General features: G+C 40.5%; 1 protein-coding gene across 1 annotated transcript in view; it reads left to right on the forward strand.

Moving 5' to 3' along the window:
• CERS6 (ceramide synthase 6) overlaps nucleotides 1-16084 on the forward strand; it is a 261049-nt gene extending 244965 nt beyond the window's left edge. The window contains exons 9-10 of the mRNA XM_006135774.4: nucleotides 6334-6490; nucleotides 10839-16084. Of these exons, the coding sequence (XP_006135836.1) occupies nucleotides 6334-6490; nucleotides 10839-11000 (319 nt within the window). The 3' untranslated portion in view covers nucleotides 11001-16084. The remainder of the gene's footprint in view (nucleotides 1-6333; nucleotides 6491-10838) is intronic.
• Nucleotides 16085-19587: the final 3503 nt, after the last annotated feature.

Consider the following 19587-nt stretch of genomic DNA (forward strand, 5'->3'; position numbering starts at 1 on the left):
AGCCTTAGACACAGGAGCAAGGAAACTTGTCAGTTCTCTTTATCTGGAGGTAGAGGGGTAAATAGAAATGTTTTCAAGGAGGAAAATACAGGAAAGGACCAAAAAAAACTGAAAAATAATTTACATAATCATGTAATAAAGTGTGTTAATATTACATTTGCATTTCTGCAGTACATGGCTATCCATATGCTATGAGGTGGGCATGGTATTATAGGATGTCTCACTCCTGTATTAAAGAAAGCAAAAGCAGGACAACTATGTAGTGCATAGTGGCAGAAGGAACACATATAGGGGTGTGCTGGCTCGATGTTTTGCTCTCCCCTGTCTTGCTGGCTGCCCATTATGACATGTGCCTTTCTTTAACTACGTGAATTTGGGGAGAAGTGACTGGCCGGGAGGAGAGTAGACATGGAGAGTAGCCCCTCAGCGCAATGGTCTCCCCTAGAAACACAATATGGTATATTCTGGGAAACACCTTAGAAACTAGTGCTACTCACAGTAGTGTTCATTCCAGGTCTGCCTCCTTTGGCTGAGGAGCAGGAGCTAGGGATAGCTTCACCTGTGAGCAATATACATTTCCCACATTAGGCACAGACCTGGAAGGGTGGCACATCAGTCACTCTGTTACGTTGTTTTGCTGCAGGACTTACCTGTGTCTGGCTGGCCATGCCAGTACTCTTTGTACATGGTGTCTAGTCTCTCTTCCTCCCAGCCTGGAGCAAATGTGGCAATTTTTTTTTCAGATTCCAATATGCAGATTAGCCTGAGTAAATTTTTCTATTCTAGAGATTATAGTATGGACAGGGGTTAATTAGAGCTTTAAAGTCCAGAGCCACATGCCCCACATGGCTGCATCTGTCCATACGAACCATACATTAATAGCATTTACATTAAACCCTAAGAACAGAGAGTTCTGTAGCACACTGGGGCTCTGTCTACACTACACTTCTTTTTTGGAAAAACTTCCGCAAATAGTGGTCTGCAATTTGCATACCTTTTTGTGATTCTTTTTTTGGAAAAGGCTTTTTTGAAATTTGGCCCATCTATATTGGGCCAAATTTCAGAAAATCCTCCTCTTTTGGAAGAGCCCTTCTTCCTCATGAAACGAGGTTTACAGGACTTCCAAAAGAGTGCATCTGCTTTTCCAAAAAAAAATTGGAAGAGCAGACACATTACCTGGACATGGCTGAGTTTGTCCTGGATACCACCAGTATCCTGAAAAAACTCCGTAGCATAGATGTAGCCGCACTGGAACAGTGGAAGCCCACATTTCTAACTCTTCTTTGCAGAGAGCTGAGTGAGGCTAGGCTGTTCATAATTTTGCAGCAATCCACTTACTTCAAATGTTCAGTTACGATAGATGTATATATCTCACATCAGTAGACCTCCCACCACCTTCTGCCCATTCTCTATCTTGACAAGTGCCAGTCTGTTATCTCTCTTAAAGCTTAGAATTGTGGCCATTAAAGTCAATGGGAGCATAGTAGCTGAGTCAATAGATGGCCCTGGTGTAGATTGTCTTAAAAGCAGTGTTCCCTGTAAGCTGTACACTTGGGTGGCTGCCCAGTAGAGATTTAGGTTCCATTCAACTAATTGGCAGAACACGCATATCTGCCTACAGCCAGCAGCATATGTTTCTATTGGTGGTGCACATCTGCACATGCCTCGGTGCACATGACAATATTTAGTCTGCACATGGATGGACAAAATTAGAGGTATTGCTTAGTTGACCAAATTACAAGTATTGCTTAGTTGACCAAAGAGTTAGATGTTTGGAAAACCTTGTATTGCTGTTGTGATGCAGTTGTTAGTTTAATCGTGTGTGTGTGTGTGCCAGTAAATTCTGTTCTTTGTCTGAATCTCTGACTACAGTAATTTATTAGGAATAGATCTGTTTATACAAACACTAGAAGATTTACTTGGTGTTGCTTGGGTGCTTAACTCAATTTTTGTTTTTCCTCATTTCAATCATTGCCACAGGCTGGGGCTGGGGATGAGGGGTTCAATATGCAGGCTGCCCCAGGGGGAGAGGACAACCCTAGGCCCCACTCAACACTACATTTGACTGCCAGGTGAGAAGTGCCTGTCCATGACCACTGCAGCTCCAGCGTGCACAGCTGGGGGAGTGGTGCATATTCCCCTGGCTGGCATGTCCAGGTTCATCTGCCTCTTGTACTCCTCAGCCAGATAGAGGAAAGGAGGAAACTGCATTTTCTCCTCCCTTCCCGGTGAAGTGAAACAACCAGCAATCTTTCTGTCCGAATGTCAGGGAAGCTGCAGCTTCCTGCCCTCCCTAAAGGATACCAGGGCGTTGGAAGGCTTGAGACTGAGGCAGTCCTTGGACTAAGGATGAGAAGAGGTAAATAATTGGCAGGTAATAATTGCAGTTTAAATGTAGTAGGAGCCAGGTACAGGCTTGTGCTACATCCAATAGCCCCTGAAGCTGCTTCTCAGCAGCCTCACATGAACCTCTCCCGGTGCTACTACCTGGGGGGAGGAGGGGATACGCAGCACCATGGAGACCATATTGGGGGGAAATCAGCTTTTAAGCCAGCGCCTCCCAGCACCAGCTCCTGCTTCTCCTCCCCCTCCCCCAACACACACACACTGCCCCTGATACAGAGGCAGTGGTGAGGGGGAATTCAAGTAGTCGACTCTACTAGTCACTTACATCCCTATCTTGGACAGGGTGGGGGTTCACCCCCATGCTAGTCCTTTTACCTGGTGCCTGGTGATTTTGTCTCTTTTCTGTATGGTTTTCAGGCCACACACACACAAAACCAAATCCTTATCTAGCTTTAAGGTAAGATAAGAGCATACTAAATTTGGTGTCTTAGCTCTTACCCTTTAGGAGGAGTTCTTGAGTAAATAGACAGACAAACTCAAATATATAGTAGATTATACTGAAAGTTTAGCCATTGACTTCTGTGGAAGCTGGATCACTCTCTGATGGCTTATATCTGTTCCCATCAGTCCCATTGCAATAAAACTAATCAATTTCAGTTTGATCCAAAACCACATTACTTAATTCAGGACACTAAAAGGAGTGTTCATTTAATTGCTGCCACTTGCACATGGCATTCTTAGCAATGCATTTAGCAAGAGAAGAGGAAATATTTGATATAGGACTGACACAAAGAGAATTGGGTTCTGTTCCTTGTTCAATTGCAAACTTGGACAAGTTGCCTAGGGCTAAATTTTCAGAAGTAGTGTGTGTGTGTGTGTGTCTGTGTGTGACACTAAGTTTTTATGTGACTAGCTTAGGCATCTTGGGCCTGATTTTTCACAAGTACAGAGCACAAACCGCTCTAACCAAGTCATCTCTGAAAATCAAGTCTATTGTCTTAGATCAGTCAGACCAGAAATAGAAACATCCACAATCAATAGATACTTGTGAAAATGTGAGAGTTAAACACCTAGACGCATTTAAAAATCATACTGGGTGCCTTGCTGCAGTTTTAGGCACCCAAATAGGTAAAAAATCTGGTCCTTAGGCCTCTTTGAAAATTTTACCTGGAACCCACTTAGTTGTGTGATTGCCACTGTGGGCTCTCTCTTTAGTCTAGCCACATGTTTATTTTGTATATATAATTTAATAGAGTTCAAATGAGTCTTTAGAGGAATGGAAGTTGGAATGGAGGTTTGGGGAGTTTAGTGGCCTGGCCTGTATAAATGTAGTACCAGCTGTCATCATATTTGCTCCTACCTAACCAGCTGATCCCTACACAACCTTTCCAAAATTGGATAGTCTTTTTTTGGGCATTAACCAATTCTTTACCTGTGTGATATTTCTGTAGTCTTCTGTGTTCATATTCTACTTCTGTTTCTCATTATGTGCTTGAGAATTGTGTAAAATTTATCTTTAAAGGCCCAGTTGTCCCTCCCATGCCTACCACATAGTACTATGTCACTGTCCCTAAATTTCATTTTGAGTAGTCAGTACAATCATCTTTGTGCAAAATATCAGACACTTAATGGAAAGTTCTGTTTTATTGCTCAATGTGTCAGACATCAGCAGATCTGAGAGGGTTCTGATAGTTCTTATTTCTCATCTCTGATATCCAGCAGGTAACTCATTTGTGCAGCAAAATTGCTTTAGGACTCAGATATGCTCTCCATGACCTGCCTAGCCAAAGATTTCAGACTTTGTTAGAATGGGCCATATTCATCCCTGGTTCAACTTCACTGAATTGTCTTCAGTGGAATTATTCTAGGGATGAATTTGGTCCAGGGAATCTAAATGTAAGTAGAAGCATAACTACTCTTACAGTTCTGGAATATGTAAGATTTTAGATTTCAAAAAGGAGAGTCAATGTAGTGAGAGTAACTTTATATGAAAGAACTGCTTATTTTAAAAAGAGTTTGATATTGCAATTATATCTGAAATAACTACCATGAAATGAAATGAAATGAAATGAAATGAAATAAGCAAAGCTGACTAAAACTATGTTTTGATATGCATGGTAAGTGTCACCTTAGATTAAGAAGCAGGACATTACTTTGCCAGTTAGTGCTATTGTTGACAGAACAAATTGCACAAAGTGAAGACTATAAATCTTAGCTAGTAATGATATACCAAATGTCTAGCCATAACTGCAAACTCTTTCATTGTCTAATGTTTATTCCATAAACAGAAAGCATTGTAAAAGTAAAACGGTATAATGAGGCAATGAAACTTCCATCTCTCACAAAAAGCATTGTAAGATTTATGGAGCAAACACAATTCAGCATCAGGGACCGGGGATTAAAAAAAAAAAGGAGCAATGTTAAATAGAATCAAACAAGCAATTTGATGTGCTACAGCTTTAAAACTAATCTTCTTAAGATTGCTTATTAGAAATCTGCTAATTATAACTGAAACAGTTTTATACTAATTAAATCATAAATATTAGAGGGTGTAGTTTGTTGCATTTGGATATTTTCCATTGATAGTAACAGTTGTTGTGCACACATGTTTTTAGTAAAAAGAATTCTTGAAGTGCACAAGATATGTCAGAATTCAAACACAGGCTGGTGGTTCAGTCTAAGAATGAGATTTGAACTATTCTAAAGCCCTATATGACATTACAATATGGAAAACTAGCAAAACACGATATAACAAGAGCGGATTGAAGTGTGCTTTTGTTAGCTTGAGTAAATGTGCCATCTACTGGTTATGTAGTGATAGTTAATTTTTAAAATATTAATGCAGTTCACTTTCCAATACTATATATATCAGCAGAGGTATGGTGTAGAAGGGATGTTAGAAAACCGCATGATCTTCTCCATTTTTAAATTGACTCCTGAACATATCGAACATTCCTAGACAGCCATGTTGCCATAAGTACTGCTATTTCTTCTACCTGCCTCCTATTATTGCTCAATCTCTTGTTTTGGTTACTGCCTCACCCTTCGTTAGGACCCACTTTGTATCCTGCTCTATATTAGTTTTCAAGTGATGAATGAATCAGTTCCTATTGTACTCTGAGAACTATCATAGGCAGGTTATTGCTTGAAGTCTCGTGTTACTTGAATAATCTCTTAGAATAGGCTAAGATCAACAAACCTCACTGAAGATTTTGCTCATGTTATGAATGGGAATTTATAGTAAAAACTTAATAGGATTGTAAATAGTATTGACAAATGCTCTAATAATGAATTTACTGTCCTATCATTTAATACTGATAGGCAGTTTGATTGCAACTTGCCAGTATCGGTTATGATTTATTATATACATTTTTGCTCTAAATTAGACAAATCCCTTTCAGAGAAGGGGAAAACTATCATTTCATTACACCAGTACAATGGGTGAGTATTGGTGACTGTATGTTGTATCAAGTATAATCTCAGTTTAAGGTCCCTCCTCCTCAGAGGAATTAGGTTACCTGGAAATTACAGGTTAAGTGTTTCTTTGTTAACCTGTGATGGGCCTGATGGAAAGTGCATACTCTGCATGAAAAGGAGAATAATCTGAAGAATGGGAAGCTGGTATATCTCTAGGATTGTCCAGGAAAAAGAGGTATTAGAGAAAACCCCTGTCTTTGAACTCACCAGCTCTGAAAAGAAAAGGATAAGGGTAGAACATTTGCTTTCTCCATGTGATGTTGGCTGGTTGAAATTAAATAGGGAAGGTGATGTATTCAGTCATTTACCTCAGGAGACACAAGAGGCACAGATGATTCTCACTCCTCTTCCAGTGCTATTCAGTCTTACACATTATAAAGCTGAGGGTTGAATATATGTATGTATACTGCCTAATCAAATATTTGTCATCTTAAGAAGAAAAAGGCTGCTTTTTAGATCACTGTTGATTCAAACAAAATGTAAGTACTTTTTTCTCCCTCTCTCTTTTAGGATATTAAACTCAATGCTGTTTGAATTGTATGAAGCTTTGGGCAATTTTCCTGCCCTGTGGTTCTTTAACCTATTGCTCATGGTACTTCAAGTCCTGCACTGTTTCTGGTCTTATCTAATCATAAAAGCAGCTTATAAAGCTATCTCCAGAGGCAAGGTAAGGTGACACAAACACTGTCTGATGTTTCACAGTAAACATTTTTGTTTGTAATGTTTTTAAAATTAGTAAATAGCACTTAGTAATTGTCCAGCAATTTGTTCTTTTTTTGACCTGTAACACAGACTTGAGGACAAATGCTGTATTGTGATATACTTTTCCTTCCTTTAATGGAAAGCTAACTAGCTTTGTATTCTTGATAACAAATGTATTAGATCTGCAAACTCCAAATACATGCATTTTTTAAGACTAGGATTATGTTGTGATTAAAGCTTCCTTTTAAAAAAATAGGTGTTAAATCCCTCTATACATTTAGCAGCTGTGTTAATAGCACTTGTCTTCATTCTGCCAATTCTGCTTTAGTTCCTTCCTTAGAATATTTGGTGAAAAAAACCCTGCCTCCCAACAGAAAAGAATAATCAACTGAAACCTGTCATAGCACTTTGGTAAATGGCAGAGCTATGTGTCTCAACTCCTTAGAGTCTTACCCATCAAGAGCCTTTTGAGTAACAGAGTCATGCTGGCACTTTCTAGGAGCCGAAGGGCCATGCTTCTTTGTACAAAATTAACTCATTGTTGCCACCCTTGTATTTAAAAGCAGGGGTGTAGTTCACAGTGACCACAAATCCAAGTATACAGTATGTCTAGATTAAACAAATCTGAACATAAGAACAGCCGTACTGGGTCAGACCAAAGGTCCATCTAGCCCAGTAGCCTGTCTGCTGACAGTGGCCAGCACCAGGTGCCCCAGAGAGGGTGGACCGAAGACAATGATCAAGCGATTTGTCTCCTGCCATCCCTCTCCAGCCTCTGACAAACAGAGGCCAAGGACACCATTTTATCCCCTTGCTAATAGCCTAAATCTGGATGCTGAGTCATCCAGTCTGAGGGCCCAAACTAACAAGGTACAAAGCATTTGAGCATGTGCTTAACTTTAAGCATGTGAGTGATCCCACTGAAATGAATGGGACTGTTCCTGTGCTTAACTGCTTTACAAGAATGCAGGCAAAGTGCTCACCTCCTTTTTGGATTGAGTCCCCTTATATCATCTGTGCTCTCTGTATTAAAGATATGTACTGCCATTGTCTGTATTTAGTTTGAGGGTCACAGCTGGGACACCTCTGCTTTCGCAATTCTAACCCTCAGTGATCCTGTTTCACTTAAGCCAGTGATGTCACACCAACATCCCTGTGACTTTCTTATTCTACTTGTTTATCCTTTTCCTTGTGCTGTCCGGGAAGGCTGGGAAGTGGAACCTTTTGCATGTAAGTTTCTCTGATTCTGCTGTGTGAAAGACAGATGCTATTCAAATCTATGTTTTGTTTTTCCCTATGTTCCATCCTACCTCTTCTCGTTGTTACACCTGCTTCTCGCATAGGCTGTGTTTAGCGGCAGGGTCTCTTTCTAACTTTGTGTCTGCGCAATGTCCAGTGCTTAATTTGTGCCATTGCTTACCTGTAGGGTTGCCAGGCCTCTGGTTTCAACCAGAATGCCCAGTCAAAAAGGCTCTGGGTGCACTGCTGGCTGGGGCACAGCAGGGCTGAGGCAGGCTCTGCCTCCCTGGGCTCTGCACAGCTTCCAGAAGTGGCCAGCATTTCTATCTGGCTCCTAGGTGGAGCGGCGACCACAGCACACTGGCCCCATCCCAGAACCACCTCTGCAGCTTCCACGTAGCCCTTCTGCAAAGGGTCTGGACATGCTGGCTGCATCCATGAGCAGTATGGAATTAAATCAGTCAGGGAGCCTGCCTGAGGCTCGCTATGACACCAATTGAGATCCCACTCCCACACGCCAAATCCCTCATCCCAGTCCTATCCCAGAGTCCACACCCCGTCCTGCGTCCCAACCCCTGTTCCTACTCAGTGAAAGTGAGAGAGGGTGGAGGAGAGCAAGCGATGGAGGGAGGGGAAATGGAGTGAGTGGGGGCAGGGCCTCAAAGAAGGGGCAGGGCCTCAAAGAAGGGGGAAGGGACAGAGGGACCTCTTTGAAGTAGTGGGTTGGGGTGAGGCAATGGTGTTTCATTTTTGTGCTATTAGAAAGTTGGCAACCCTAGTTGCCAAGGCTGAGCCCCACCCAGGAGAGCTGACAGATTCGCCAGGTCCCGGGGCAAGGTGGGGAGTGGCTCTATGCTCTGGGAATGGGTGGGCCAGGAATAGACAGCCCTTAGCGCTGCCCAGATCATGCCCTGCCCCTGCCCCTGCCCCAGTCCTCTAGAGCTCCAGGGCTCTAGAGCAGGGAACGGAACTCCAGCAGCCATTTTAAAGTCCCACGACTCCAGCTGCCACCTGGTGGTGGTAACCTTTGGCCCCTTTGAATCGCTGGGCCCCAGGGAAGTTGTTCTCTTTGTCTCCTCCCCCATTTGTGTGCCTGGCCCCAGCACACCTAGGCTTGTCATGAAAGTAAAAATTGTGTGAGCCCCAGCAATTCTTTCATTACAAATTAAGCACTGGCAGTGCCTAACCTCCAAAGGACTCCAGTCCTGGTGGGGGTGGTCTAGCTACTTTAATACCAATAAACATAATAAACTATAGAGTAGCCTAACCCTCTGCTCTGGCACCATTCTGGTTGTGTATTTCCGTGCATGTCAGTTAACTAAAGAATTGAATTTAAAATAATTCCCTCAAAGAAAACTGTTAAGTTATTGTTACTGCTACAGAGTTAAACGAACTGCTAGTTTTGAAATCATCCACTCATTTTACCCACTAACCTCGGTATTGAGCACATAACTTGTGTTTGGCTAAAGTGCAATTCAAAGTGTATCATTTTATTTCAAGAGCTTTAACATATTAGTTCCCCATATTATGTGAAAGAGTCCATAATAATATTTCATTGGGGAGCATAAAATCAAAATTCTGACTTGAGCAGAAGTCTGATTTTTAAAGGTCCATCATTGCAGCACTGTTGGATGTTGGCATTAGGGAGTGTACTTATTAGCAGATACTTTGAACTCCCAAGTGTTCCTAGCGCTGTTAGTCTCTGTTGGCCAATTAACAAACATGGTCTGAAGGGAGTCATGTCAGTCATTCTTAATTGCAAAGATGATGGTTGCTCTCTGAGCCTTCAAAGCAGTTGGGCTATTAAGAGGGGACAGATGGGGAGATAATCAGTACTTCTCCAAGAACGCGGAAGGAACCCTGTAAAAACTGAAACAAGTAGAGGTAAGTTTCTTACCCAAGAGCACTGTAAACATTTCAGATAAATAATTTCTTCAGCTGTTATTTTCCCCCAACCAATTCATACGAATTTATCACACTGAAGAAAGCTAGTATCCATGTTTCTAAGCATAGGTGGTTGCTTAATACATGTCCATATATTAATAGAACCAAACATGGAAGGAAAACTTGAAAGTTGCACACCACTGTTGGCTGGCAGACTTCTTCTCATTAGTGCCTGATGGCTGGACCTTATACACCTTCCCTGATTTGCCCTCTCATGGCTTGCTGTCCATGCTGGCACTGCATTCCTCTCTACCAGAGAAAACACACATGCCCTGAAACAGGGCAGTGACGGCAATTTTTTCTTTCATGTTGCCTAGCTGTAATATTATTTACTCTCTACCTTGTTGGCTGAGCCACATTATATCATATGCTCTCTGGCTGAAGTCATACATTTGAGGAGTACAACTGAGGAGAAGAGGAATTTCTCAAGGAACTGCCAGGGACAAAACTAGAATTAATAATAATAATGCCCAGCTCTTTCCTGTAATGATTCTCAATCATCACCTTCAAAGAACTTTGCCAAGGAGGGTAAGTATCTGATGGAGATGGAGGTGAAGTGACTTGCTGCTGGTCAGTGGCAGAGCAAGGAAAAGAATCCTGGCTTCCTGATGCTCAATCCAGTCCTTAAGCCCAAATGGCCTCTGATGAATTGGTGTGAGGAAATGTAAGAAAGTGATAACTCATTTTTGATTCTTTGATCCATTAGGCTGTGGAATTGTCTGCCAAGGGAAGTAGTAGAAACTTTATCATTTGAGACATTTTACACTGGATCAAGTAACAGAAGAAGCACTGTAAAGCATAATCTTGCATCAGCAAGGAGATGGACTGGATGGTGTAAAGAGCCAGAATTCCAAATGGCCTACATGCAAACATTTTTGTGCACACTTCTGAACACTAACACGTGTGTGTCCTGGTGATAGGTGTGAACCAGTAGCTTTTGTGCTGTGCCCTTCAGTGCTTAAGAGTGCCTAGGAAGGCACAAAAGCATGTCAGGGCTAAGCCCTCTTTTAAAGTTTAGATTGAAGAGACTTTCAGGCTCTAATTTTTCTAATTCTGGTGTAAAGTAATGGGTGCTTCATCATGTTGTCATGCAGTAGCCTATAACATGCTCCTTCTCTCACATTTTTCAGGTAGCAAAGGATGACCGAAGTGATGTTGAGTCCAGTTCAGATGAGGAAGATTCAGTACCTCGTCCAAAGAATCCACACAACGCTACCGCCACGAATGGGACCAGTGGTGCCAATGGAACAAATGGATATCTTACTGGTAGCACTTGTTCAGAGGACCATTAATCCTTGAGCTAACACATGAAATATGAACAAAGTGAACTGTTTACTACTAGAAGTAAATAATAAATTGTGAATGCGGTTTCTTCATATATCTCAGAATCAGAAAAAAAAATTAGGAGTATCAAAGCATACTGATAGTGCACTGCCATATTTCCTGTTTGTGAATGAAGAGACACACCATTCTGTATATGTAGGCATGCTGTATGTGTATGTAATTGACACTATGGGAGCAGTATTTTTATTTGTACTGTCTTAGAATATTATTTATTTTGAATATATTTTGGGGCTTAGGGACAAAAGGACATGTCCTTACTCTTCGGCTCTTTAGATTCTCAGCGGTGGAGACTGACACTCTAAGATCTCTTCCGTCCATTCCTATTGCTGTTGCCCAGTCTTCTATAAGTAGTAGTCTGCTTGATTTTTATCACTTGCAGTAAGCTATAACATGGCTTTTACAGATTCTAGCTCAGCTCCAGATAGTTTTGCTATCTATGTGTTTTAAAGTGCTAGTTTTGATATCACCTCTGAAATCACAGTGGCCATTTCCCCAATGTAAAGTTTTAAAATTATGGATTAATATTTTAAATTGTGTCTAATGTGGTCAATTAGCAATTCAGACAAATCTGTGGTTACCGTAGGGTATTAATTTAGCATTGTTTTAAACTCAATTGGTGGTTAATTGCATTAGGATAGACTTGATTACTTGTGCAAATACCCAAGATACCTTATATCAATAGCTATGATAAACTCAAATTTGCAGGTTAGTTCTGCTTTGCAAATTTTAACTCTACAGACTTTAGTTTCTTGCGTAGATTTCATGCTGAGAGATGATCTAGTGTCAGAAAAGTGGTGTTTGAATTTGATGAGTGCATTGTTGTGAATCCAGAATTCATTCCTGAACTTGACGATTTGCTCCTCTGAGCAGGGAAGGATGAGAGCAGCAGCCCAATGACAAAACAGCAGCTTCAACAGACAGTGGAGGTCTTGTGCTTATCACTCTTGTCAAATAGAAAGAGGGAGACCGCAGAATGTTCTGCACTAGCAGGAGAAGTTTATTCATAGCCAACTTTTTTTTGGGTGCTTCAGGATTTTTTATTGAATTGAGAAATAAAGCATAGAATGGCTGTATAATAATTTTGCTCTTCTATTCAATCTGAGATTTATGTGTAGCAGCAAACTGTGCCTGGAAAGGAGTCGGTGAGAGTAGGAATAGACTTTCCCTTTTTTCATATGATCTTCGATTTCTAGAAAATCCATGGGTGAAGTATTGCAAGAATCTCTTTTATGTTCTGTGCTTATTAATGGCAGCACCAGCAGGAGGAGTATTTCTGGAGAACAATCTCTATGCATCCTGCTCTTCAACAGTGTTGAATATGTGTGCACAGAAGCAATGTGCATATAGACCAAAGAAATTTAGGAGGCAGTCAGGAGTAAAGCAGAAACAAAAATCATCTGTGGTGTTACCAGGAGTGAGAGTGCCATCCTCATCAGGAGCACTGTGAGGCAGAAAGTACTTTTGTTTCCTCACACCTATGCAAGTATCAAAACACAGATGATTTCTCAGGCTATAGAATATTATTAGTGGCTTTATTCCATATGAATGGTCCTGAAAAAGGTGGCAAGACCATTTATTTCTTTTGAAAGACTGATATTTATCCCATCCCTTTACCCATTTAGTGTTTTGTGATGGTGCTTGAAAGTCTCTGGAACCATCATTATGTGCAAAGGCCCTTTGTACTAGCCAAAAATGTGAGATAGAAAAGGCAAAACATCAAGAGTAAAAATGGCCCTTTTGCTGCAGGGAGGATAAATGCAAGAATAATTGCAGAGCAGAAAAGATGGAAGGAAAGGTAGATGTAATAGTCTGTACAGAAAATACTCTCCATATAAAATCTGAAATGATACACTGATGTTGGGATTATTAGAGAGAGCTTTTATAGTGAAACTGTATTTGAAGTATGTAGTGAATTAAAAATATAATCTCTGAAAGACCAGCTGCCAAGATTACCATTCAGAATAAAGGTTTAGACATTGATGTTATGTTCCTTATGCAAAGACGAGTGTAGGAAGTAGGATGTCTCAGAAAGGGTGTGTCTAGACTAAAGGGTTTTGTCGACAAAAGTGGACTTTTGTCGACAAAACTATACCTGCGTCTATACTGCTGCTGAGTTCTGTCGACATAACGTCGACAGAACTCAGTAGTTTTGTCGGTGGCTGTAAACCTCATTCTACAAGGAAATAACGCCTTTTGTCGACAGAGTTCTGTCGTGTCGACAAAGCGGCTTGCTTTGTCGACAGAACTGGATGTAGTCTAGACGCTTTTTGTCGACAAAACTTCTGTCGACAAAAGCCTGTAGTCTAGACGTACACAAAGTTTGGGAATTCTTGAAACCCCAAAGTTCTAGAATGCTGGTAAATTTTTCATTTTTTCCCCTAAGGTTGCAATCTTTTTTATAAAATAGCAATGTACATATGACATCAACACCACATCAGTATCTTGCACAGACATTACTTACCTTCAGAAATCCCATCTCCCCTCCTGTACAGTCATGCAAGTGTCATTGCAATTTGGCCTTTACATCAAGTGTATCCCACTCATTTCATTATCAATCCACTCCAGCTGTCCTGAACGTTCTGAGTCCTATTAGTAGCATGAAATGGGACTTTAGTGAAGATTTATCTGTATGAGGAAGATGTGATATTAAAAGTGGGTAGCTGGAAAAATAGGGATGGGGATCGGATGCATCAAGAGCTTTACTAGCAATCACTAATCAATCCACAGTAATTGAGAGTCTTGGGAAAATCAGCACATTTCTCCTATCCGTATTGGACAGGTTCAAAAGATTTTGTTGAACATGCTTTATAGTATTGTTCTCAGTCCTTTCATCAATTAACAGGAGTCAAAGCAGTTCTGACTCCGCCTTTGCAGGGGAGCAGTGTTTCACTCCAAAAAGAGAGCGGCAAACATTCAAAATATTTTGTATTTGAACCCGTGCTTATGTTTTTTCATCGAGAGAGGTTGTAATGTGGATGGAACACTTTTGATGGATGGTTTGGAGTTTTTTTGGATAATCATATAGTTCACAAAACTTGTAAAGAGATTTGAACTGAAAATGGTTCACACAGCTCTGTATAATTGCGAAGGATTGGAAGGCTGTATACATCAATACTTGTCTCAGCACCATTATCCAGTTCCTATAGAAACAAGAATTTGTATTCCAACTATATATTAGTATTTTCAAGCTCTTTGCCTTCTGATGAGCTCTTTATCATTTTTGCCTCACTTCAAAGCCTATGCTTCCTTTTTTGTAGTACATTTTGAGACACTGTTGTCAGAATAGGTAAGTAGAAAAATGAAAAAAGCACCATATAGGCTTTATTAGCAAATAGTAAGAATTTGTTTTCTGTTTCTAATTATCCTTGACACACAGTAATCTAAAATTCAGTTCTTGTTGCACTTACTATTTTTTTAGCATTGCCATGCAATATACAAAAAAGGAAAGCACACAGTTTTACTCAAATGCAGAGTGTCCTTCAATATGCTGAAGATTCAGCCTATCAAACAAATGGGTGTGGAATTTAGATTCATCTGTGTCTCGATCAAGGTTATGTAGTGTCAGCTCTTAAAATACCAAAAAGTGACTCATGCTGCTTCCTTGTTGCCATTTTGTAGATCTTTCTATGGATTATTCCACTTAATGTTTCCAACAGAGATATAGTAGGCCACAGCTTCCCTCTATATGCATCCAAATAGGAGTACTTCAGCCTGGCATTAAATCTTTGTGAACATTGAGCATAGTCACTAATGCCAAACCCCCTTTTTAGATAACCAACCATGTGCACAAAAAGCTTCGCATAGTTTCAGGTGGCTCTTATGTTAAATCTGAGTCTATCAGGAGTCACTATGTGGGTATGAACATGATACTATTGCAAAAAAAATTTGCTCTGCAACCAAATGACATTGATAATCAAGATGAGTGTCTGGCTAGATACTTCACAGAATTTTCTAGTTAGAAATCCAATGCTTGTATTATTCATTTCACAAAACTTCACACCATTATTCCAACCTCCTGTAATTCTCAATGAAAGAGAGGATGCCATTGATTTTCTACTATTGATACTTTGATATTTTTAAAAAAATCGTATTTGCTAAAGTTCATTCTTTGTATATTTCCAGTTAGCTACTACTTGCGAGATTTGTGTGAGAGTATCTGTTGAAAACTTTCTACGCTTCATTGTAACATAGATCAGAATGGGCCCAACTTTACAGTGTACTGTAAATTACAGTTGCCTTGAAACCACAAAGCAAAATCAATTTGTATTATTTATATGCTTTGAGTGTTTTTGATTTAGAAATAGGACCTAATGGGAATTTTACAAAGACAACTTTTTCTTTTTTTTGAACAATGATGGAAGTTTCAAAAAGTTGACATACATACACAGCTTTTACATTGTGGAGGCTTCTGACTGTAGTTGCAATGAAAACACAGTTTTTGAGTGTGTCTGTACTGAATTCTACATTTTTGAAATAGCTTCCAGTTCTAATAATGGAGGAAACTACAGTGTGACATTTTGGAACCCTATCAAGCATAAAGCTTTACTGATCAGACATGTCAAACTGTAAACCAAAGTGATCCATAATGTTCTATGGATCTTTACTGGTCTACAGTGAACTATGGAAAAACACATAAATTCTAGGTCCCATAGACCTTTGAGTCCCTTTAGCTCAGACTGCGAATGCTAAGGCTTTATTTTCATACACATTATATGTTATGTTATACATATAACATATACATTCTCTTTTATCTGCAGTGAGTCAGGGTGGGATGGACGACACAATTTCATCTGTGTTTTCATGACTGCTCTGTGCTTGAGCAACTCTCTCAGAAATACAATGTTAGAATTCCACTGTCTGAAATACAGTGATATATTAAGTAGTTAGAATTCCTTTATGCATAGATATTGTGTAAAACTTTAGAAGTTACTTTGTGTTTTGTTTTTGGGTTTTATTTTTCATATGGAACGATATTGTGAACGATTTTAATTTGGAGACACTTTCATAATAAACATAAGCATTAGGAATGTGATGGCAATTTCCTTCTCTGTTCTTTAAAAAGAAAACAGTGTCCAGTTTCTGTGAGAGCATTTCCTAGCTCATGTGCTGTTACCATAGTACACACTCCGACACTTTTTTCCAGCAGTCCCATGTATACTTTTAGTTCTGTATGTCTGTGGGAAGTTATTTATGTTACTTTAAGGAATTCAGTAGGTTAGGAGGAAAGTATTTGTGAAATGGCATCCACCTTGAGGTGCTTTGAAGGGGTCTGCTTGTTGCAGAGAGTGGGTGATCAGCACCCAGAAGGTGAGCCACCAAAAATCATAGTCTCTTTGGGAAATCTTGACCCTTGTTTTAAAAGCATACAAAAGAAAAAGGGACTATTCATCAGTGCCTCACTTATCTCATCAACCAAATTTGGGCCAATAACTATTCTAGATTTAAATAGCTTGAAATCATGAAAATTACAATTTTTAAATCATATGACCATGAAATTGACTCACAGGGCCTATGAATTTGGTAGGGCCCTGTATATAATATGTATGTCTGTCAGTTATCACTGTCTATGGCCTATATGACCCCCCCACTTACACAGCATGATGGGAAGCCAGTGATGTGCATGGAAAATGGCTACAGATAACCTGAAGCTCCCCAGCATACTGCCCCTGAACCTCCAGAATTCCCTTTGCACACAGAATGCAATGTTTGCTCTCAGCTGGGTCTTGCTGCAGCTTCTGAAAGATGAATAGACAATTCATGCTTCTCAAGGTAAAGGATTAAAATTCCTTGGTAAACAACCATAGACATTAACAAATAGTCTCGCAGTGCCTTAGAAACTAATAAAATGTCTAGATGGTATTTTGTTACTTATTGGACCACTGGTAGTGCATGGCCTTATGGCTTGACTTCATTTGGGGTATGTCTAGACTACATGCCTTTGCTGACAGAGGCATGTAAACTAGGCTACCCGACATAGTCAAAGAAGCCGGGATTTAAATATCCCCGGCTTCATTAAAATAAGCATGGCTGCCACGCTATGCCAGCTCAGCTGATCGTCGGCACAGTGTGCGAGTCAAGACACGGATTGGTCGACAAGGGAAGCCTTTGTCGACCACTCCTGTAAACCTTGTTTCACGAGACATAACGGAGCGGTCGACAAAGGCTTCCCTTGTTGAGCGATCCACATCTTCACTCATGCGCTGTGACAACGATCAGCTGAGCCGGCACAGCGCGGCGGCCATGTTTATTTTAATGAAGCCAGAGATATTTAAATCCCGGCTTCTTTGACTATGTCGGGTAGCCTAGTTTACATACCCTTGGAGGGAATCAAAATGTACAATCATGCTGGGGAAACCAAATGCTACCATTACAGAAGTTAGCCATGCCGCTATTGGTAGATGCCCTGGAATCTGCATGTAGGGATTTCTGCTCTGATGAGGTATCCATCATGATAGGGACAAGGGTTGCCCATAAAGCCTTTACCCATACTGAGTGGTCTGGCTTGCTCCCTGCCCCTTCTGGACAGCAGCCATTCCTGGCCCATTGACAGGGTTAGGCAATGTATTTATACACCAAAACCTAGAAGTTTTTTCAGGAAGAGCAAGTTGTCATCGCCAGCGGTTTCTGAGAGGAAGGATATCTGTTGGTACAGGAGGTCCAGAATGGGTTTTGATACTAAAGCCATTGCTTTTATTCTCTCTCTATTTTTATTAAACTTTTCCAGAATGTTTATCATCTTACATGAATTGCTGTAATTAGTGACAAGACAAGAAACGTAGAGAGGATTGCACTTCCATGCGCACATTCTTAGATCTGAAAACTGATCATCTCACCCTAGCCTTTCACAAAATGTTTATTGTCCATTTCTGTTTTTTCATTTTAACAAGGAGCCTCAAAAATAAGCAAAGTAACCCTTGAACGGTATACAGGGGAGAGCATGAATATTTCTGAAAGTGACACACATGAATCTAGAATGCAATTTGGGCAAATGTAGTTATCCAAAATCTCACCAATTATTATGCTTCCCTCTGGAACTTAAAATTTTTAGATCACAGCTGTGTGAAAAATGCATTGTTAATTAGTTGTCCTTTAGTTTTCATATTCTATGGCTTATTTGTGTAAGTCAAATTTAGGTTAATTTGCTCTATGCAAATTAAATTATTTCACTTCCATTTATATTCTCCATTAACACATGGGCTATGTCTACATTGGCATGATTTTGCGCAAAAGTTCACGCTTTTCCGCAAAAACATGCTGCCTGTCTACACTAGTTGGGGAGTTCTTGCACAAGAACACTGACCTTCTAATGTATGAAATCAGTGCTTCTTGCGCAAGAACTATGATGCTCCCACTCAGGAATAAGCCCTCTTGCACAACTGTTCTTGTGCAAGAGGCCAGTGTAGACGCTCTCTTGCGCAAATACTTTAACACAAAAATTCTTGTGTTAAAAGTATTTGCACAAGACCATGCCAATGTAGATGTAGCCATGGAGCCTTAAGAGTGATCCCTATGAAACTTGGCTATGAGCACATCATTTATTAAGGCCTAGAATTTGTCTGGCAGTTGCACAAATGAGCTGGCTGCTTCCCACTGCATGCCTGAGGCTCAGGACCAAGCAGAGTTCCTGCTTTGAGAGCACCAGGATTGGTTCCGAAGGCAAAGCCACTGCAATGAGGCAGGGCCATGGTTCCCAAAGCATGGGACAGCATGTTTCATCTCTGCATCTCCTAGAGCTGTTGGCAGATTGTCTCCCACACAGCCTCCCTTGAAGACTTAATCACAGACTAGCCCTAAAAGAAGAGCATATTGCCACTGAGGCTAGTTTGAAGAGAGAGGTAACATGAATGTCTAGAGTCAGCCCAGAAAGAGAATCGGAAGATTGTCTGAGACAGGCAACAACTAACATTTGTGAAATTCACAGGTGATGCTAAAGTAGAAAAGGTTGCAAATCATGGGTGAAAACAAGCAAATAATATTTAAGAGACCGAGAGAGACCAGGAAGGTGGGCAAAACAACAAACTGTGATTCAACTTTGAGAAAGTCACACCCCACAGAGATTCAGTGGGAGAGAGAAATTGAAAAACAGGAATGATGAAAGAGTCTTAAGAATAACAAGAAAAACAAATTGGGTTGGAGTTTGCAGTGCAGAATGGTGGCAAATGCAATTTTGAGCAGCTGTGAAGAAGCATGTCATGAAGCAGGGAGTTAATAGCTCTGTATGCACAGGTGTGAAGGTTCCTGTGGTGCTACACTCACTTCTGAGTATCTCCTTAACAGAAGGACACGGACAAACCAAAAGGAATTCCAAAAAGAGAGACTAAAATGGTAAGTGGGGCTGACTAATGAAGTAATATTAACAAACTAAGGCTCCAAAATTGCAACTTCTTGTGCACAAATGGCCTGCCTGCCTGGAGCCCCAGTGCTGTGTTATGTGAGAACAGCGGTCTGCACATACAAAGTCAGAGGATCAGGGGGTTAATATATTCCTTGGCGTCTCAGCTGCAACTAAGGAACACCTGTGAGTTTGAATTAGTA

The sequence above is a fragment of the Pelodiscus sinensis genome, chromosome 7 (genome assembly GCF_049634645.1).
Source record: "Pelodiscus sinensis isolate JC-2024 chromosome 7, ASM4963464v1, whole genome shotgun sequence".
Taxonomy (NCBI): Eukaryota; Metazoa; Chordata; order Testudines; family Trionychidae; genus Pelodiscus; species Pelodiscus sinensis.